General features: G+C 52.3%; 6 protein-coding genes across 6 annotated transcripts; 5 read left to right on the plus strand and 1 right to left on the minus strand.

The window, feature by feature from the left end:
* Positions 1 to 191: 191 nt before the first annotated feature.
* hir3 (putative transcriptional corepressor of histone genes (Hir3)) lies at positions 192 to 6,727 on the plus strand (the record flags this gene model as incomplete). Its single annotated transcript, XM_025617341.1, has 4 exons — positions 192 to 4,477; positions 4,528 to 4,750; positions 4,801 to 4,956; positions 5,012 to 6,727. The coding sequence occupies 4 exons, from the start codon at positions 192 to 194 to the stop codon at positions 6,497 to 6,499; spliced, it is 6,153 nt and encodes a 2,050-aa protein (XP_025465195.1). The 3' UTR covers positions 6,500 to 6,727.
* BO94DRAFT_537208 (kinesin family protein) lies at positions 6,668 to 9,695 on the minus strand. Its single transcript, XM_025612217.1, has 7 exons — positions 9,170 to 9,695; positions 8,843 to 9,115; positions 8,098 to 8,608; positions 7,924 to 8,051; positions 7,340 to 7,870; positions 7,231 to 7,291; positions 6,668 to 7,177 (listed from the first exon to the last, which is right to left on the minus strand). Exons 1-7 carry the CDS (start codon positions 9,533 to 9,535, stop codon positions 6,846 to 6,848), a joined length of 2,202 nt encoding a protein of 733 aa, XP_025465196.1. The 5' UTR covers positions 9,536 to 9,695; the 3' UTR covers positions 6,668 to 6,845.
* A 678-nt stretch (positions 9,696 to 10,373) lies between these two features.
* Positions 10,374 to 11,551, plus strand: BO94DRAFT_587793 (putative RTA1 domain protein; the record flags this gene model as incomplete). Its single annotated transcript, XM_025615854.1, has 4 exons — positions 10,374 to 10,398; positions 10,453 to 10,552; positions 10,605 to 10,754; positions 10,810 to 11,551. The coding sequence occupies 4 exons, from the start codon at positions 10,374 to 10,376 to the stop codon at positions 11,549 to 11,551; spliced, it is 1,017 nt and encodes a 338-aa protein (XP_025465197.1).
* A 440-nt stretch (positions 11,552 to 11,991) lies between these two features.
* On the plus strand, positions 11,992 to 12,605 carry BO94DRAFT_587794 (putative ubiquitin conjugating enzyme (UbcB); the record flags this gene model as incomplete). Its single annotated transcript, XM_025615855.1, has 3 exons — positions 11,992 to 12,018; positions 12,152 to 12,220; positions 12,285 to 12,605. 3 exons carry the CDS (start codon positions 11,992 to 11,994, stop codon positions 12,603 to 12,605), a joined length of 417 nt encoding a protein of 138 aa, XP_025465198.1.
* Positions 12,606 to 13,255: 650 nt separating this feature from the next.
* Positions 13,256 to 15,548, plus strand: BO94DRAFT_567581 (cytochrome P450). Its single transcript, XM_025614639.1, has 6 exons — positions 13,256 to 13,692; positions 13,797 to 14,037; positions 14,086 to 14,204; positions 14,258 to 14,284; positions 14,312 to 15,040; positions 15,108 to 15,548. Exons 1-6 carry the CDS (start codon positions 13,417 to 13,419, stop codon positions 15,204 to 15,206), a joined length of 1,491 nt encoding a protein of 496 aa, XP_025465199.1. The 5' UTR covers positions 13,256 to 13,416; the 3' UTR covers positions 15,207 to 15,548.
* A 1,522-nt stretch (positions 15,549 to 17,070) lies between these two features.
* On the plus strand, positions 17,071 to 20,131 carry BO94DRAFT_537214 (putative GTPase activating protein (Gyp3)). The gene has a single exon (XM_025612218.1). It carries the CDS (start codon positions 17,485 to 17,487, stop codon positions 19,891 to 19,893), a length of 2,409 nt encoding a protein of 802 aa, XP_025465200.1. The 5' UTR covers positions 17,071 to 17,484; the 3' UTR covers positions 19,894 to 20,131.
* The last annotated feature ends 202 nt before the right edge of the window (positions 20,132 to 20,333 follow it).

The following is a 20,333-nucleotide window of genomic DNA, read 5'->3' on the forward strand; positions in this document are numbered from 1 at the left end:
CATTCCCCGTTCTTTCTGTTCCTCTTACTTGTTCGATCTTCCACCCCCATCTCCACGCCCAAAAAAGCCGTCCAGGTCGGGCCTTCCCTCAGGTACGGCGCTACTTCTCATCTGTCCTGAGATGTGGTCAAGCAGGCCCCGATTCACTACCGCTGTCAGGGAGCTTGTTGCGCCCTGAATTATCCGGCATCATGGCCAGCTGGGTGGCGTTGAATATCGAACCGGACGAGGCAGTCGAAGAGGAAGTCGATGACACTAAGGAAATTCAGATCGAGGAGGCCCTGAAGCTCTATCAAAATGCCTTGAAGCTCCATTCCCAGGGTCCGCAGTTTTATGCGCAAGCCGCGGAAGCCTATGATGCTCTATTGGAATCCGAGATATTCAAATATCCAGAGTCAGTTTCGGATTATAAGCGCGTCGCCCTTCACGACCCTGAACCATTTCACTATGATGATGCAGCAGGTGCGGGTGCAGCACAAGCACTCGCGGAGTTTGATATCAGTGACTCCACTTCTAGCACTCTGATGCAGACTATCTACCTGTCATATAAGAACCATGGACAGTACATCCTAGATGCGTTGCGCGCATCTTTACAGGATGTTTCGAACTCATCTGATGCGGCCGAAGACTCTCAAGTGAAAGTCAATGAAAAAACCAGGGCAGCTTTGACGTCGTTCGCAGAGGCCCTGGAGCGCGATGACTCGGATTTGAACCTCTGGAGACAGAGCGCAAGACTTTGTAGTGCCCTGCAAAGTTACCGACTAACACGATACTGTCTTGAAAGCGTCCTTGCAGATGACGATAACCGCCTAGAGATTCAGACAGAGCAACTGGGACTAGAAGAGACTTTTGCCGAGGAGCGCCTGCGCGGTGTGTTACGGTCGCTGCTTGACAGACTGTCCTTGGCCCAAGTCCCACTGAAAAAGCCAAAGAAAGCTCTCCTTAAGTTTCTACAACGCCAGGCAGATCCATATCCTTACCTCCCTATTCTGCCATTGGATCTCCGGGACACGGATCCGTCGAAGAGCCCTCTTGCCCTACGCAGTTCTCGCCATGAGGTCAAGCCCGTTAGCCCTACTTGGGCAGCTGTTGGCAGGTCTATACTCCAAAGGCTCGTTGAAGAAGAAATCGGTGCTTTGGAGACAGGACCCGGAACATCTATTGGCATATCTTTGCCAGCTCTCAGTCCTGAGATGAAGGCTATAGGATCTCAGCGTCGAGCCTCGAATGCACAGGTTGGCGACATCAAATTAAACCAACAGCAAGATGTTGTCATGTCTGAAGAAACCCAACCAAATGTGAAAATCGAAGGTCCCGATGCCGTTGTAGAGCAAGTCGATGACCATTCATCTATCGATCAGCGCGCCGAGAAGCAGCTCATGGAATCTCTAGAGATCCAGTCAACTCAGCCACACAATCCGGGCAGTCAGCAGGAAACTGCAAATGCTGAAGAGGTTGATGTAAAACCGCATTCAAGTGGACGGAAACGATCCTCTGCTTCGGCTGTAACAGAGGACCAGGCAGACCGTATCCGGGCGAAAGCCAGGAGAACCCGTCTCCGTGAAGCTACCGAGGATGTTTCCTTTCAAGCAGAAGAGGTCACTCTCGATCTGAATAAGTACTATGAGGACCGTCTCGAAGGGTTTACTCAAGCCGATGAATGGTTGTTTAGTACTGTAGGCTCTTTGCTATCCAAATTTGGGGTGGAGGATCTGGGAGTCATTGATGATCTGAGAAAACAAGTCTGCTCTACCAACGAGAGCAATGACTCCGCAAACCTCATTGCTGTTGAGGATACAGGACATCTATTTGCCCGGGATCTAATGGACCTTCTGAAAAATTGGGACGAAGCTAAATCTCAAGTCATGCACCAGCCAGACAACCTTTCCACCCTTCAGGATATCCGAGGTATGGGAAAGTCTGGACTCGCGATCTTTCTAGAACACTCTAGGAAGTCGACCAGAAAATTGGGCATGAAGCAGGTCCTCTCCGGAGAAGATGAATTATACATGTTCCTCAGGACGATTAATGATGGATGGTTTCACATACATGATGTCGCCCTTTGCTGGCTCAAAACGCTTCTAATGCCAGACTTCGCGAGATGCGCAACAGATGATATGGTACCCCAGGACTGGCCCGTCATGGAGTCGGCGTATACTCTTTACCAGTGGCCTGATGTCTTGAAAGAAACAGTGGTGCAACTACTGCTGCATGAAGACGAACACGTTTACAAACAAATGCGCGAACACGTCGATGAGCTAGAAAACCGAATACTGTCCAGTGCTACAGAGAAATCGTTTACCTACACTCTGAAACATTTCGCGGATCTGGAGATGCTTCAAACACTATTCGAGCTTCATCTCGATGTATATGCATCCATAAACAATCCAAACAGTGAGGTGGACGGCAGAACGAGAATTTTGCAGCGAGATCGGTTGGAACGATGGTGCTTACTCGCACGAACATCGCTTACTCACTTCCTGGAATACAGCTCTCCCAGCAATGCCCGAGAAAGAGTCGTTCTTCGTCACATTTGGGCATCGACGTTCCATTCAAATATGGGTAGAGATATCCAGAGAGAACACGTACTGCTTTGTCTCCAAGAACTGAAGTTTTTCTTGACGTCTCTCAACAATCCAGTGATAAACCTTGTTAACAATGCAGTAATGCCCGAGTTGTCCTTGGAAGCAGTTGACCAGGAGATCTCAAAATTGAAGTCGATGGATTTCTTCATGAGGATCTTCAACCCGACGTCAGACGATCCTGTTGGTCTGATCGAGACCATTGAGCCTATCCTTGAACCCTCCTCTGTCCTATTCGTCCAAGACGGCCTCGATGAAAAAGAATCAGAGCAATCAGCTTCACAGCTCCGTGAAATGGGCTCCTTCCTGGATCGGGGAGATGCCAGCTTAAGACTTTTTCTCTGGAGGAGGCTGCAAGACGCATACAAAAAGATCGAGTACCCTCCCAAGGTCGTGTCTTGCTACCTGCGCAGCATCGAGACAATTCTGAGAGAGCTCCGGAGTCCAGCACATCTTGAGGAACCCCGTGAGCACCGACAGATCACCCTGCTTAGGTGGCTGAAATCACTTGACGGCATCTTGAACAAGGCTGTAACAACCATCTTGCACGAATCAGACAAGGCATATGAGTGCTTTGACATGGACCATCTGAGGTCGTCAATGTCCGCAGTGGCTCATTTGACCAAACTTTTGCATAGCTTTGCATTGTACGAGGATTTGGTTCGTGTTGGAAAACTTTCGGGCCCGGATCTCCGTGGGGCTTTGGCGAAATCCCTGGAAAGCCTCAAGGACAAGCTACGCGAAATGCAGGTCCGTTGTTGGATCCTGCAATATACGCTAATAAAAGAAGCCATCGCGCAGAATGATGAAGCGTTCGAAACCCCCTTGGAAGATCGTATACATTACTTACGATCCGTCCATAATGCACTCGGCATCCGCAGGATGTGCAGGTTCTCCCACAAGCAATTCCTCAAATTGGTCAGGTCCGAGCTGTTCACTCTAGATGTGAAACAGGACGTTGAACTAGATATCTGTCAGATCCTGTACGACATCTACGGTATCAAGTTGTCGCCTGTAGACGGTCTATTGTATGACCATGGATGTCCTCCCGAGAAGCTAGACCGCTCCACGGCTATCGTCATGGTAGACTTCGTCATGAGGCAGGCTAAGAAGATGAATATCAAAGATTTGTCCAAGTCAGAGCTGAAGTCCACAATTGATAAGATGCAGCAAGCCATCGGTACTACAAAGTCGTCGCCTCCGCTATCATACAACAAGCGGATTATCACTGCATACCTGAAGTCTCCCTTGAATCCTTCGGAAATCTTCCGTGCCATCCAGGGAGTTGCAGATCTTCCGTTGATTCCCGTACCTGCGGAGAGTGCGATTATCGCCCAGAACGGCTGGTATTTCCTTCTGGGTCATGCTGCTTTAACCAAATTTCGCTCCCAGAAGCGTCTGAATCCTGTACCGACTACCGACCTTGATGATGCCATCACATGGTTTAGACAAGATCTGGAGCACGGAACAACAAGATGGGAATCCTGGTACCGACTTGCTCAGACGTACGACTCAAAGCTAGAGGAAGACATTACCTGGTCCGCCGACAAGATCAATAACAATCGGATGGAGCTGGTCACTTGGCAGCGCAATGCAATACATTGCTATGCCATGGCCATTGCAACGGCGATCAAACACTCAGCCCCAACTCTCGAGACTCGTGCCATGCTTTCAGATTTGTTCACGGATTTCGGTATCCGTTTATACTCCTCTTCCCGTGCGCCACTTTCCATGGGGGCTTTCAGTCTAGCCGATTTCACGCGGCACTTCAGCAACGAGGAAAGTCAGCGCATGTATGAAGGGAGGCCTTTCCAAGAGATGAAGCTGTATACTGTCTGGAACCTTGCGAGCTATCTACTTAAGCGTGCCCTTGTTGACAAGCCCAAGAACTGGATGTGTGTTGATCTCCCACGGGCATGATGGTAAAAGACTAACAGCGACTTAGGACTCATTATATGCTGAGCAAATGTCTCTGGAAGATGTATAGTTGTGATGAATCTGTAAGAGATACTTTCACACGAATCGATGTTGACGTGGTCCTGGATTCGCTGCTTGATGCCATCGATGCCCTTCCGCAACGGAAGGATTCGCGCTCGGATCCTATTTTCGAACCTCATTATAAGCTGGTATCCATAGTGCATAAGCTTGTGCATCGCGGTGATCTAACGGTAGGCGAATGTCCACTCGTAACTTTGGAGCCTAGCTAATTCTTCCTCAGGCCGCAGAGGGAAGCAAAACGCTTCTAGCCACTCCTTGGGCTCGCAAGGTGCGACCCCCAGAAGACCAGACGGCGTGGAAAAGATATATCCTCGATGTACTGCGAAACTTGAAGAGTGCAGATAAGTCGAATTGGCATCACCGTATGGCTGTCAGGGTATGCATATCTATCTACCACCCCATCATCTCGAGCAATGGCTTACCTCCTCTAGGCTGCACACGTCGTTTACGATGACGACAAGAACTCTCCGGCTGCAGCTGCAGCCGCGAAGAATGAGCTCACCCAACAAATATTCACCAAGACAATGACAATCCAGGTTTGGAGGCCCGAATTCGAGCGCCCTGGTCGGCACTTCGTTTACACCACCCGCTACGCATACTTCTTTGTCAGTCTTCTCGATCAGCTCGATGATCGAGTCAACCTCGACCAATTACTGCGCCGAGTGCGGAAAAAACAGGGTGACTTTATCAACCACGGCAAGCTCTGGGAGGATGCCTCTCTCACCTATGCCAAAGTGATTAGAAGAGCTGGTCATATCAGCGAAGGACATGAAGACGGCGTCTTCAAGCCCATTGGATGGGAAGAATTCGTTACCAACACTGCCCGCCTAGAGGAACTTTCGCAGCTGTCACTGGAGAGTCCATCTCTTCTCGAACTGCTTCGGGACGCTATCGAGCTGAAGAAGCTGAACAATAACCTGATGAAGGTCTCGCTACTCGAAGATCTCATTGCAGATCTCTATGCCCGATTGTATGAAGTCAACATGCCGCAAGTCATCGAGCAAGCCAACGAAGAAAACAAGGAGAGGATGAAGGTTGATCACCTCCTGATGGGTAGTGACGGTGTCGCCGACACTCCTACCCCTCCGACCTCAGCCCCGGCGTCCGAGGCGCCCGCCCCTCGCGGTCGTACAAAGGGTATCGCACGACGCGATATCCAAAAGCGAGCCGAGACAATTGTCAACCGTAAAGTCGCACCACGCGTTCCCACCGCCAAAGCCCCTGCGATTACAGAAGCCGAACAGGCCAACACTTCCGAGGCTACCCCAACTTCCGCTCCCAAGCCGATCAAACCTGATCTTCTTGAACCGGCTACCGAAGAACTCGGGGCCGGACAACAGAGCGACATTCCGAACAGCTTGCACGATAGCGCAGATGATGAGAGCGAGCTCAGCGAAATTGATGACGAGAAATTATCCAAGCTGACAACCGAGCGCAAATTATTGTTCCCTAACCTTGACGATCGGGGGTCTATAGACCCCGAGTCGGAACTGGAAGGGACGCACGAGATTACAGGCGATCTAGAAGAGGAGGGAGAAAGAGAGGGCGATACCGAGCTTATAGAAGGTGAAGGCGACACTATGGTGGAAGAAGTCGAAGACACTGCAGATGGCGATGACGATGAACTGGAAGGTGACGAAGAGAATGAAGCCGGTGGGGACGAAGAAATAGAGGGCGAGGGCGAGGGCGAGGGCGAGGATGAGGATGAGGACGAAGGAGATCAGGAAGACAATGGCGAACCAAATGACACTGTTGACATGGAAGGTCTACATGACGGCGAAGACGGTGATGGTGACGGTGACGGAGGCGACGACGACGAAGATGTCGACGATGACGCTGAACAGGCCGAGCAGGCCGAGATTCCAGGGACAGACCAGGAAAGCGAAGATGAATCTGAACCCGAACCAATGGAATCCTAGACAAGCCTTGTTATCGTGAGGTGGGATGAATTATCGAATCCATCGAACTAGCAGGACATTACCAACAACACTATGATTGTGCTTTCGGATTCTGTGTTATGTGAAATGTTGTTCGGCGGGCGTTTAGGAGACACTAGCATCTAGGGTTTTTTGTAGGGCCGACGTGAAGTGTGAATCATGCATGTATCATAGAGATTATTATGATTATCAACATGAAGAAACCATGGTATCCCCGTAATAATCAGCCAAAACACCCAATACACCCTTTTCCGACCGTAAAATCCATAATCATGCACAATTAAGGTATCCTGTGAAATCACAACAGAAGAGAGACCGCAGTGATGACTTAGATGTCTTCTTCGGGAGCCAGGTCCCATTTCCGAGTCGCCATCTTTCTCTGCCTCTTTCCAGGGGAACTGGTCTGCGGGACTGGAGAGAACATGCTGTCTGCAAGCTTCAGCTGGTCCATGCGTTTAAGTGCGCCCTCGATGTCACTCTCGCGTCCGAGGATGTTAGAGTTGCGAGAAGTCTCGAGAGTATTTTTGGACCTGGGCTTCTTGGTAGGGGACCGACACGTCAGCTCGCGCTCTAAGGTAGCAATTTTGCTGCGGAGCTGGTCGTTTTCGAACTCGAGATCCTCGATCCGCTCATTTGAGGATGGCTGAGGATCTTCGTGAACTGAAAGGAAATGTCAGTACAATTGAGGGAGAGCACAGACGATTGAAGCTTACTCTGGAATCCTCGGGACACGATTTCGATCTTCTTGTCCAGATGCTCGTCGTTAAACCCGGCCTATCACAATTAGTAAGAACCTTTGATGGGACGTCTGAACAATCCTACCTGTTGATCCCAGGCACTCTGCCACCTCTTTCTCTCCTCTTCCATTCGCTCGTCCATTTCATTCCAGCATTCCTCGCGCACCTCCTGTTCAATCAGGATGCATCTCTCCTCGCTAGCCTTCAATCTCATCTCGACGTCCGCCCTCAGAATCTCCTCTTCGGCCAGCTTTACGGCAAGAGATTCAGTCTCGGCCGTCAGTCTCGCGATCTCTACGGCAGCCTTCTCGAGCTCTTCATTCGTGCTGGGGCTCGGAGTATTGCGTCCACTGGTAGATCCATGACGAGACCCCAGCGTGCTAGACAAGATAGATTCGGCAATCGAAGGGGCTCTGGGCACGGCAACTTCACGAGCCAATGCCGAGTAGCGCAGAATCTGTGAGTTGGCATTGTAATCTCCCATAGGATCGGCGGTCACAATCATGATGGCTTTCTGTGGGCGGCGATTAAAACCAGACGTCTGATTGGAAGATGGAAAAGAATTCGAGAAGAGTAGCTCCGTAAGCTTGCATTGCCTGAACGGAACCATGGCCGCCTATTTGTGTCAACAAGATCCGATGATCGACATCCGAGAATTTGGTCACATACCTTGTTCCCGTCCTGAATGTCACTTTGCATCTGAAGACATTGTCCAAGATACATTAAGCTCTCATTAATTTTGCCGGCCTCGGCAAGAGTCGAGCCAGCCGTCTTCGCAGTTCGCGCGCGCTCGGAACCTATTTATGTTAGCTTGGCCGGAGTATGCGAAGCGTCATTACTCACCAGCAAGATCTGCTACTGTGAGGGTATTGCCTATCCACATTTCTTCACCAGTTCGCTTGTTCCGCATTCTTCTCTTGACTTCTAGGCAGAAGAATCCGTGACTACGGGAGCTGACGCTGTTGGCACCGGTTCCTGTAACCTTGCGCTCGGTAAGGCCTACTTCGAGCACTGACAAGGCTTCTTCGTAGGTGCTGCACGCAATCTTACGCAGTCCTGCGACAATCTTGCGATCAGGGGAGCCTTCCGTGGATTTGAAGAACAGTGCCTTTCGTCGGTCCTTCTGCGCATTTCCTCCCTGGCGAGACATAGTGCTCCCCTGGCCAGGTGCTACAGCAGGTGACAGCAAATCAAAGATGCGGTCATTGTAAACTTCGTACATCGACACTAGCACAACATATTCTGAATGCGGGTTCAGCTCCATGGTGAGGTGACTGACATCTGGCGAGCGGGGCGCATTGCCAGGACGTTGGGGCATATTGCGACGAGGGAAGATAATAGCCGGCATGGGATCCTGTATAGTATGAGATAATGTATTAGCGCGAGGTACTTCTCTCAAACTTGGCTGAACTGATGACTGCTGCTTCATCCTTTCTCTCAAAATAGGGTGCATGATAATGGGATTGATGTAGCTTGATCGTGAGGGCGATCCGCTGTATATCCTGGGATAGGGTCCAGTGCAGGTGGTGACCAACGGGGAGAACCGTGCGGTGCCTTGCAATGGGTTCTTGGGGGGTGGGCTCCATACCGTCATAGGGGTGTTGGCCCTTCCAGTGCTCATTGGGGTTTGGGCTCTAGAACTTCTTCCACGCTCTGTGGGGTCACCATATACGGCCTCGAGAAACGTCGGTGCTGTAAACATCTGGGACTCGGATACGTCTGAGGCGGCCACGGTGGAGAGGAGAAGAGGGCTGATAGAATTGTCGAGTGGCCTGATTGTTGAGGCCAAAGATTTAAAGATCACATCAAGGCTCATCTGCGTAATTCCTCGCTGGGTCTTCGAGCCCAGGATTGTATGGCTCTACAGGTCATCCTCGTCAGCACATGTTCATCCACGGATTGCGGTGTAGCAGACCTTTCCGCTACCCGTCACGCCCAACGTCGCAATAAGGCCATCCCTGCCTTCAAGCAGCACCCCACGAACCATAGACTCCAGTTCAGTGCCATGAAAGACGTCCAGCTGGGATGCCGACTCTTCAAACACCTTGGTGAAACCGAACCTTTCAACTGCACGCTTTCTGGAGTCGACGGGCGGCTGCAGAGTGATATGAGTAGAGAATGAGGCCGGTGCCTCGAGGCCATCTTCAACAATGACGTTTGTTCCGGGCGACTCGACTGTCAAGCATCGTTCGGCCTGATCCTGGACGTGCTGGGCCATCGGGGGCCGCAGGCGGAGGTAGACCTGGAACAGGGATGCTGGGGAGGACTTGGTGGAGCTCATGATGGCAAGCTATCCACGTGGGCTTTTCACATTCGGTTGAATAGATTGGCGTCGGAGTGAGTTGTCGTACGTCTTTTGGGCGATATGGGGGTCCGATCGAAGCACAATCGAAGCTGGAGAAGGCAAGAGTCCAGGCCAGCAATCACGTCCCCGGTATGTTGACTTTGCCCCTTTGGGTTTGGACCCGTGTTGTCCTGACAACACCTGGTTTCAGATGAGGTAAGCCGTATTGAGTGCCTATTCTGCCAGGCACCAAAATTGCAGCATCACCTGGTCAGGGTCTACTCTGAGTGGCGGACCAGATACGAGCTGCTGCCCCACCCTTCTGGCCCGACTCAGCCCTGCTCCAGTGCTCGTATTCCTTCGTCTTGGCCCTTCCATCCCAGGCGTTGTTCAGGTCAGGGTCCAACGCGACGGTTCCAGCAGCTACGAGTTGCCATCAGGAGCCAGTCCAGTGCTCCAACGTGGGAGTCCCATGTGATGATCAACCATCAGCCATCACAGGTGGAGCCGTGCAAGTTAGTATTGAGGGTTTTAGGCTGCTTGGTGCTGGGTAGATAGTAGTCAACTGGTCGTCTCACATTAGAGTTGAGGCCATTCCCAAGGTTCAACACTCTGGATCTGACGCTTACCCAAAACGGTATGCTCGTTTTCGCTTGTGCTTCACAGCCAAAGATGCAGATGTCGGTGCAGTATATATACTTCTAGGAAGGCTCTGATGGAATGAAGCAAGAAAAAGTAGCACATCTGAACCAAACAACCCCATCAAGCATCTCTGGCGATTATTGCTGTAGCCAATATCTTCCTTGTCTCAGACAGTCAGATCAAGGGCGCAACCATGCTTGAGAAAAGATCCCCCTATCGTATGCATTTTCTTCAAGTCCATCGGCCATTGGATATCTACTAACACTAAGAAGAAGAGGGAAGCCTCTGGTACTATGCCCCTACTCAAGGGGCACCCATATCCTTCGCAATCCTGTTCGCCGTCTCGGGGATGTTACACGCTTACCAGTGTTGGTATGTATCCAGCCCCAGGTATCTTCAAGCTAGCGCCTAACTGTGTTTGCAGTATGTATAAGTCATGGAAAGTGACTGGTCTCCTACCCTGGTCTGCTCTTCTCTTTACAGCAGGCTTTGTGACGCGTATCATCGGTGCCTTCGGGCAGTGGGACAACGTGGGTCTTTATATCGCGAGCACTGTCCTATTGTTAGCCGGGCCGTAAGTATTCGCGGACGTATAGTGTCAATGGATGTCCTTGCTGACTGTTGTCTAGTCCGGTCTATGAGGGTGCCAACTACTTTACTCTGGGTCGCATCCTTTATTACATTCCGTACCATTCGCCGATTCATCCTGGTCGGGTCTTCACCACCTTTATTGCCGTGGGTGCGGTGATCGAAGCCATCACAGGTAACGGCGCCGCGCTGGTCGCTAATTCCGAGGCGACCGAAGGTAAAAGAAACACCGGCGAAGCACTGCTCAAAGCAGCGCTGATCCTGCAACTTGTGTTGATGGCAGCGTTTGTGGCCCTTGCTTCCAGATTCCACTACAACTGCCATCGTGGGGGAGTCTTGAATGCCAAGATTAAACGAGCCTTGTATGTGCTGTACTGCAGCTGCACCCTGATTACCGTGCGCACGATTTTTCGGACCGTGGAATACTTTAGCGCTGCGAGCATCAACACTTTTAGCGGCAACAATATCAGTCCAATTCTCAAGGATGAGTGGTTCTTCTGGGTGTTCGAGGCTGTTGTGATGTATGCCAACACCACCCTGCTGAATGTCTTCCATCCGATGCGATGGCTTCCACGCTCCAACAAAATATATCTGGCGACGGACGGGGTCACAGAAATTGAAGGACCTGGTTATGATGATCCCCGGCCCGTGATCCTGACCGTGGTTGATCCTTTTGACATTGTCGGTCTCATCACGAAAAGGGGCAGGAAGGAGAAGTACTGGGAAGTTGGGACAGCCAACCACACCCAGAAGGACGCGCATGGGATGTCATCTCCTGTGTAGTGTGAATCATGAGTTTATATTGTTAGTCTGGTTTTCAAGCGGGTTGGAGCGGTATATTCTTTTCCTGGTTAACTGTATGTATGTCTGTCGTTGTGTTCAAGATTGAAGAATGAAAGAAAGTACTACTCTTGGCCGTAAGCGACGCTGACTGACGTCTTCCACTGCCACTGCCGCCGATCCTCCGCCCCGCCTGACCCGCCCCGCCATGCCAAAGGAGCTTCGCAGCACAGCTCCTCCTTCCTTTCCTCCCCCTCCGTCATTCACCGATAACCTTCAGAGGAACTGGAACTGATTTCTCCGTGCGGTTGATGCTTGGCTGACTTTACGTTTCGCAAAAGCCCCTGTCCGGTCCCGCCATCAACCTACCCTCGATTCCTTACCCCGCTCTTCCTTCCCACACCCACAACCACACCAGCATCTATCAGATCTAGATATCCACCATGGGAAGCCAGAAGCGGATAGCCAAGGTAAGCAGCACAGAGCAAATGCGATCATGTTCCGCATCATCTTCCTCACCGCACACGACAGATCACAATTGACACGTGACTCACAGGAGCTTGCCGAGCTTGTCGAATCCCCCCTGATGGTATTGTGGTGAAGCTGGCCGACGAATCCAACCTTTACACATGGCACGTATACATGGACGGACCTGAAGGGTCCCCCTACCATGTGAGTTCCTACCTACTGCTCTACTCACCACAACGACCCTCACTGACGTTACTTCCTACCATAGAACGGCAAATTTCTCCTCAACCTCTCCCTCCCTACCGAATACCCCTTCAAACCACCAACAGTCTCCTTCAAGACGAAGATCTACCACCCCAACGTAACCAACGACGACAAGGGAAGCATGTGTTTGGGCATGCTCCGCGCAGATGAATGGAAACCGAGCTCCCGGATCCAGGCTGTGCTGCAGTTTGCACGTCAGCTGCTCGCAGAACCCATGCCCGATGATGCCGTGGAGGGACGAATTGCGGAACAATACAAGAATGACCGGAAGCGGTACGATGAGGTTGCGAAGGAGTGGACGCGCAAGTATGCCACAACTTCATGAGGTGGGCTGTGGTCTACGGAGTGGCGCAGGAGGTGCTCTGCCCCCTTCTGGAACTGAGAATGCATCTGGAACTACGGGGCTGCGAGATATAATCTGGCGAAATGAAAGGAACTTGTTTGTTTCACACTAGCATGGGGCATTGTTAGCATCATTTGACGGCGGGAGAAGGACACGAAAATAGATATATACGTAGGAAGATCTGCATAGGCATTCGCATTTCCTGGCTGCGTTCGTGAATAGTATCAATCGGAAAGATAGCACCCATATCCTTGCTGTATCTTCTCGGACAGAAGTATGGCACTGCCATCATGATGTAGAGGCACCGTTTCCCCCTTCCATTTACTCACGCCTAATGCCATTCAATCGAACATAGAAAGCAATTTACAAACCCATTCCACCTTGAAGTGTAGAAGACTCAAAAACCAGGCACACTCTACCCATGTTAATATTACTTACCCCATACCCCGTATGACGACGTCCCCTGCATATGAACAAAAAGCCGACAATCACCGATATGCACTCTAATACCACCAAAACCCCTCATAACTTATCCATCCCAACCCCCAAACGGCGAGCTGCAGCTGCAGCCTCGGTAATACTGTCATCCCCAAAACAAAGAACGGGAATCTTTCCACTCTTATGCGGAGAACCGTTAAAGGATACTGTCTTCGATAAATAAGTAAATAGATAAGTGAGAGGGCAGTCTGCTCTCTCTTTCTACCTACTTACATACTTACTCCATATTTCATCTAGGATACCAACTAATTTTCCCAATCAAGAGCCAAGCTTAAAGTGAACAAGTGCACGCAACATGGCGATCCTCTCCAACATCATTCCGTTCATCTCAACACATATCGCAGAGCTAGGTTTAGTTATCGTCATTGTACATTTTACGCGAAATTATTTCACTCCTGGGGTAGTCCGAATTCCGGGCCCGTTTCTGGCCAAGATATCGAATGTTTGGCGGTTTGTGGATGTCGCGCGGGGAAGACCCGAGGTGACTCTTGATCGATTGCATCAGGAGCATGGGGAGTATGTGCGGTTGGGACCGAAGGTGGTTAGTGTGGCCAACCTAGATGCTTTGAAGGTGATTTATGGGATCAAGAAAGGGTATAAGAAGGTAAGCATACTTCCAATGTTTTTCTGGCGGTGTTCTTGGGGATTCTGTGGGCTAATTGAGTGGTGGTATAGACCGGATTTTACCGTGTCCAGCAGCAGCTTGCAAAAGGCAAGTCGACTGAAACTCTGTTCACAACTCTCGATGAGGACTTCCATGCAAAGATTAAACGACCAGTGTCGGCGGCATATTCGATGAGTACGGTCGCAGAGTTCGAGCCGTTCGTCGATAGCACCATCCTGACGTTATTTACGCGGTTGGACGAGTTTTCGGAGAAGAACAGGGCGTTTGATATTGCTGTATGGTTGCAATATTGTAAGAGGACCGGTGGCTCTGTGATCGGAAGGAGACTGATATGCGCAGACGCATTCGATGTCATCGGCGAAATGACGTTCGGCAAACAGCTGGGCTTCCTTGAGCAGGGCCGTGACGTGGAGGGGATCATCGCGTCGTTGGAGAAAACGCTCGATTATGTAGGAAAGGTCGGTTGCATGCTGATGTTATCTCATCTATGCTGACAGCCGTCAATGTCTAGATCGGCCAGATGCCCTGGCTAGACGATGTCTTAAAGAAGAACCCTCTCTGGTAGCTCATCCGAGGCGGCTCCACTGGTGCTGTTGCACGCTTTGCGCGCGATCGGATGCATGAGCGACTGTCTCAGTCTGAGAGTAAATCGGATGATTACCCCGGACGTCAAAGGGACTTTTTGACCCGCTTCCTCCAAGCCAAAACTACTCACCCCGACATCGTTGACGATACCCAGGTATTTTCCTACACGGTCAGCAACGTCAACGCGGGATCTGATACAACTGCCATCTCGCTCCGAGCAGTCTTATACTACACATTGAAACATCCCGAAATATTGAGCAAGCTTCGGGAGGAGCTGCGTAGGGCGCTTCAAGCAGGGAGGATTACCGTTCCCGTATCGTGGAAACAAAGCCAAGAACTCCCCTATCTCGATGCAGTCATCAAGGAGGCTCTCCGTCTGCACTCTGCCGTAGGACTTCTTCTGGAGAGGGTGGTCCCTGCGGAAGGCCTCCAACTGCCAAGTGGCCCCTTTCTCCCAGCCGGGACGATTGTAGGCGTCAACCCGTGGATAATTCATCGCCATACCGTTTTTGGAAAGGAGGTAGAAAACTTCATTCCTGAGCGTTGGCTGCGGGGTAACGGTGAATCTGAAACGGAGTTCCAAGCGCGCAGGCAGAATATGCTAGGGGCGACGCTGACGTTTGGGGCTGGCCCCCGAACCTGCATTGGGAAGAATATCAGTTTGTTGGAGATATATAAACTGATACCATCGTTGCTCTTGGCATATGAGGTATGTGCGCTCCCATGCTCTACCATATGTGACCTGTTGGACGTTGGCTGATGTGTGCAACTCACAGGTTGAATTGACGGAGCCGGAAGCCGAATGGGAGGTGGTCAATGCATGGTTCGTGCGACAAAAACACATGAACGTGAAAGTGACACGAACGGCGCAATAATCAACCAGGAGTTTGGGGGTGGGACTCTTCCCTGTCGCCAGGGATCCGAACCAGATCCAGTTTTAAAAATAAATGCAAGGCAGTGAAGGCCAAGCCTAACGTCTTGACAGAAAAAAAACTTGGCATCATCCCTATCGAGGCCAACTGAGGCATTGCAATCTCGACTGAGCCGCCCTCTGGGACTATATTTCCTGGTCGAGAACACGTTCGTCATTGCCATGACGCGCAGGAGACCCACCAGTTAATGGCATTATCCCATTCGGGACACACTAGAGACTGAGATTTGATTACCGATCAGGGATCACCAAGAGCTTCTTGACATCCGTTGACATCAATAGTATTCCACTGGGTTTTCTGATAGTAGCATCTCGGCGAAGCAACGGAGCAAGGCTAAGTACCAGCCCCGTAGCCGCGCAGGTGTGTCAAGTGTGTCTCGGTTTAGTGAAAGTATCTTACGATCCAAATTTGGGAGGCCAAGCCACGCATGCGCGAGATTCATCCACCCCGTTTATATCATGAGAGGAGGCGCAATGCACTGGAGGTAAGCGATAGATCAGATATGAGCCGAACGACGGGACTAGATACGGCCGAGGAGAAATGCCTGGTTGCCTTCGGTTGGTGCTAAAGTGAAGCGATACGGTGCCTTGAGCATCAAACTTTATCGAATTAGGTTTAGGGAAAAGTTCCCGAAGCAGTAGGTGCTGGTGGGGCGCGGCCGCATCACGGGACGATCGAGCCCCGCTAGAATCATGTGAGGGCGTCGCGAACCCCGAAGGAATTAGTATAGAATGATACGGCGTGAACCCTGGCCGGTTGGGAACCCAGTTCTTCGGAGGGTAGAGAAAGAGCAGCCGGTCTTACTCGGAAGGACATACATAACGAGGTGGATCCCGCGAGAGTCAGAACTCAGAGAAGGGATAAAACAGATTGTCTATGAACTAAAACGGCAAGCAGCTGTCGAGCGAATCGAACCTTGGCGCTTCGGCGGGTGGGACCCGACTAGGGGCAGCTGAAACCGACTCCGCCCGGTACTGGGTATTGCGCCAAACCGGTTTTTCGCTTTCCGTACCAAGGAAGCCCAGCGCCAGTCGTCATGGCCGTTGGCATCAGATCGCTGCCATCCAGGCAGCCAGTTTGGCTGATCGTTTATCATCCAACGGTATGCAATGCATCCATCCGGTCCCCAGGCGGACCGGGGCGGACCCAATGGCAGGGATAGGTGGTTGGCAGATGTATCCAGTGTCTCCCCGTACATAACGTCACGGCGGCTGCAGCTGCCATGGCGACATGCAGTGAGTGACCTGTCATGGTCGAGTAGGCATCTCCGTGGATGTATACCCGCTACGGAGTAGTCTGTGCAGTAGTATGTAGCAGATGCTATGTATAAAGTGTAACTAGATGGAGGTTGAGAGCCTCTTGTGACTGGCTTCGAGGCGTGGAGATCAATCATGCAACCTTTGTGTAACCAACCCGTGGGCAGGAGAACAATCAAAGGCATTATGAGATTCTACTTTGTCTGTACCTATTAGCCTATGAGAGAGAGTTCATGTATGTATGCAGCATCCCCGTTCACCGTACTTCCAACTCGAGGACCATGCACCAGCTTGATTGATCATCAACCTCAAACGCCGTCCGTCCGACTGATCTCATCCTGGCGGCCGGCTGAAACCCTGTTGGTGTACAGAGGTAACGGGAATACGGTACCTGAAATTAGCGGTGAAATTGGACCTTACCGGACAGGGTCCGGCCGTAAGTAAAAACCGAACCAACGCAACTGGCTCTTTGCGACTTCAACGGAAATCGACCGCGCTAGGCTCGATCGAGGCCCGCAGCGTTTTTCCCCTTTTCCCTTTCGGCTCGTCGTCGCTTTTCTTCTTCTTCCTCTTCTTCTTCTCTTCCTTTCTCCTGTTCCGCCATGAGATCAAGTCTCGAATTGACCCTCTGGCAGGATCGTGAGACTGGCTGATGGACTAGTCGCTGCATCGTGGGCTGCCGGGGTGAACTGACTACTACTACTACTACTACTTCTACTTACTATTCTTAACCTGTCCGTTTCTTTCCTCCGCTCGTTTCACTTCGCGCCTGTCGGGCAAACTCGCCCTCTTCACTCGTTCACTCGTTCACCACAGCGCTTATCCTCTCGTTTCTTTTTTTTTCTCTTCATTTCCGCCAGCCTTATCTACAATCCTCGCCCCTGACTCGGTCTTCGACTGCGCCTGTTCGTTCTTCATCCATCGACAAATGTCCAGCGGGAACTGGGGTTTATCAGCTCGTGGCCATGGTCACAGGAAATGGAGACTTTCGATATCCGCCCCTTGCAGGCGCGCATGATATCCCCAGCCGTCGCAGGATCCCGAACCCTCCCCGCCTGGATCCTCTAAGACTTAATCCTCCCTTTCCGCGCCCCTCGACCGCCGACGGCGTTCGTCCTCCTCCTCCCCACCATCCTCCTCCGCCTCCAGTCCCTCGATCCCCACGACTTCAGCCTCCGTTTGTACCTGCAGGAGAGTCATGGCGCTCCCCGTCCCCTTACGGCCGAGATGATGACGATGAGTTCATCATCCGCAAACCCGCCAGCCGTACCCCCACATTCCCTGTGTCGCCCAGTCGCCGTCCAGTATATGCTCCAAGAGAGGCCGACATGGAGCGTCAACCTCCTCGGAAGAATCCGCCAGGCGCACCCGGACTGCGCATTTCCATGTCCACCTCCAAATTACACAGCCGGCGTCCAAGACCCCATCACTCCCGGGAACGGTACGGAGATGACTCGTATGGATTGCCAATGCCTCGCATCGTGCCTCCGGGCAGCTATGTGGACTCGCACGGGCAAGATGCACTCCGCTCCAGTGTCAACTCTGCCATGACCTCGCGGTCCAGTATCGAGCATGCGAGCGGAACGGAGCGCAGCAGCGTCCTCACCAAGAGCAGCTCGATCACCGACTTGTCTCCTGACACCCCCGACGGTCCATATGAGAAAGATGGCGGCATGAGTGTGGAGGATGCTATATCCATGTATCTCGACGGCTTTAGCGATGTGACAGAGGAGCCAGGATCTCCGGGGCTGTATGATGACGGAGGGTTTTATGATGACGACAAAGCCAGACCGTGGAGTCCACGCCCGCCTACTGAAATGACGTTCGACGACGGCCACACTTCTGATGAGCATTCGCCCGACTTGGATCCCACCGAGGATCTTCCACCCGTGCCGCCGCTTCCAGAGCTGGATGCACCTGTGCGAGGGTCCCTGGGCGAACGGTATGACAGCGATGTGATGCCGGAGGAGCCATTGGAAGAAGTACTGGAAGAGCCACCGAACGAGCCGTCATTGAAATCCCCCTCCCCGCGTGAACGTCAAGAAACCACGGTGGTCCTGCCCGGGGAGGTGCCTCCGGCCTTACTCCCGGGCCTGGGCCCTCGTGACCGGTACGGATTCCGGAAAGCGACTCACCATGTGACTCTAGAACAGTATGAGGCATGGCATAGCTCTTACTCCGACTTTGCAGCCACCCGGCGAATCAAGTGGGTGGAACTGCTCCGAGAGAACCGTCTGCCAGTCACGGATCCGATGTCCTTCCCGCCAAAGTCGAACAAGGTCAAGCGGATTGTGCGCAAGGGCATCCCGTCGGAGTACCGGGGCGCGGCCTGGTTTTTCTACGCCGGGGGATACGAGCACCTGAACCGGAACCCTGGGCTCTACGACCAGCTGGTCCGGCAGGCGATGGAGTCCCCGAGCAACGACGACAAGGAGCACATTGAACGCGACTTGCACCGAACGTTTCCAGACAACATCCACTTCAAACCCGAATCGGCCGACCAGTTCGGAGGTGCTGGCGCTGGCGCTGGCGCTGGCAGCAGCAACCCGAAGCATGCGTCCGTCACGGTCGAGACGCAGATGATCCAATCTCTGCGCCGCGTGCTGTATGCATTTGCAGTGCACAACCCACAGATCGGATACACGCAGTCGCTCAACTTCATCACGGGGATGCTGCTTCTGTTCCTGCCGGAAGAGAAGGCATTCTGGATGCTGCACATCATCAGCTCGGTGTATCTCCCGAGCACGCATGAGATCAGCCTGGAGGGCGCCAACATCGATCTGTGGATCCTGATGGTTCTGCTCAAGGAGACGTCGCCGCACGTGTATAACAAGATTGCGGGCAGCGGGCTCGGCGGGGGCTCGCGGGCCCCGGCGCTGACGGTAACGTCGCGTCTGCCCGATATCACGCTGGGGCTGACGAACTGGCTCATGTCGGTGTTCATCGGGACGTTGCCTTTGGAGACGACGCTGCGCGTGTGGGATGTATTCTTCTATGAAGGGTCCAAGACGTTCTTCCGGGTGTCGTTGGCCATCTTCAAGGCGTGCGAGCGGGAGATTATGGCCGTGTCCGATCCGATGGAGGTGTTCCAGGTGGTGCAGGCGGTTCCGAAGAAGTTGCTGGATGCCAACGCACTGTTGGATGACTGTTTCATTCGACGGCACCGGGTTGGGCAGGGGCGCATCGACGAGTTGAGAGCAGCGCGACGGGCGGCGGTGCGACACGAGAACATGCGGCGGTCGCGAGCATGGAACAAGGGCCAGATCCAGGCGGCGACGGACGAGTGGCCCGGTCGATCGCGCACGCCCATCCCCGGCATCGAGCGCAAGATTGGCGATTCGTGGCGGCACATGCGGAACCATGCATTTCGATAGGAGGAGCGATGTCTTTATTGATACCCCAGCAGCAGCTTGTTTGTTTCGTGTTAGTTCAGCCGGCCCTCATGCCTGTACCATACTCTCTCCATCTGGATCTTTTAATCTTTAATGGCCGACGCGTCGAGCATCGTCGATGGTCAAGTGGTCAAGGGGTCTCGCATGCGTGCGGGGATGGCTGACGACCTGACGATGTTACATGTACATACATACCTCCATAGAAATATCTACGAGTGACATTGATATTATCGCATTGGTCTTGGGCGTAGATAGAGGGAGGGATTGAGTTCAGGGGATCCGTGGAATCAATCCTCCGTCTGGGCGGTGATCAGCGATCAGCTCTCGATGACGCACTCGAGCCAGCAGAGCTGCTGCAGTGTAACCATCCACGTCGTTGCTCCCCTTGCGCTCGCCTTTTTCTCCCTGGCTTCCTTACTTCC

Source organism: Aspergillus sclerotioniger (assembly GCF_003184525.1).
Source record: "Aspergillus sclerotioniger CBS 115572 chromosome Unknown BO94scaffold_22, whole genome shotgun sequence".
NCBI classification, from domain to species: Eukaryota; Fungi; Ascomycota; class Eurotiomycetes; order Eurotiales; family Aspergillaceae; genus Aspergillus; species Aspergillus sclerotioniger.

Excerpts from the sequence above, each read along its gene's own strand:
- BO94DRAFT_537208 (XM_025612217.1), bottom strand. The coding sequence starts at position 9,535 with ATGAGCTCCACCAAGTCCTCCCCAGCATCCCTGTTCCAGGTCTACCTC. Across the intron at positions 9,116-9,169 it reads GCGTGACGGGTAGCGGAAAG|AGCCATACAATCCTGGGCTC; the intron begins GTCTGCTACACC and ends GATGACCTGTAG. Across the intron at positions 7,292-7,339 it reads AGAGTGCCTGGGATCAACAG|GCCGGGTTTAACGACGAGCA; the intron begins GTAGGATTGTTC and ends TAATTGTGATAG.
- BO94DRAFT_567581 (XM_025614639.1), top strand. The coding sequence starts at position 13,417 with ATGGCGATCCTCTCCAACATCATTCCGTTCATCTCAACACATATCGCA. Across the intron at positions 13,693-13,796 it reads CCAACCTAGATGCTTTGAAG|ACCGGATTTTACCGTGTCCA; the intron begins GTGATTTATGGG and ends GTGGTGGTATAG. Across the intron at positions 14,285-14,311 it reads AGATGCCCTGGCTAGACGAT|CTCATCCGAGGCGGCTCCAC; the intron begins GTCTTAAAGAAG and ends CCTCTCTGGTAG.
- BO94DRAFT_537214 (XM_025612218.1), top strand. The coding sequence starts at position 17,485 with ATGGTCACAGGAAATGGAGACTTTCGATATCCGCCCCTTGCAGGCGCG.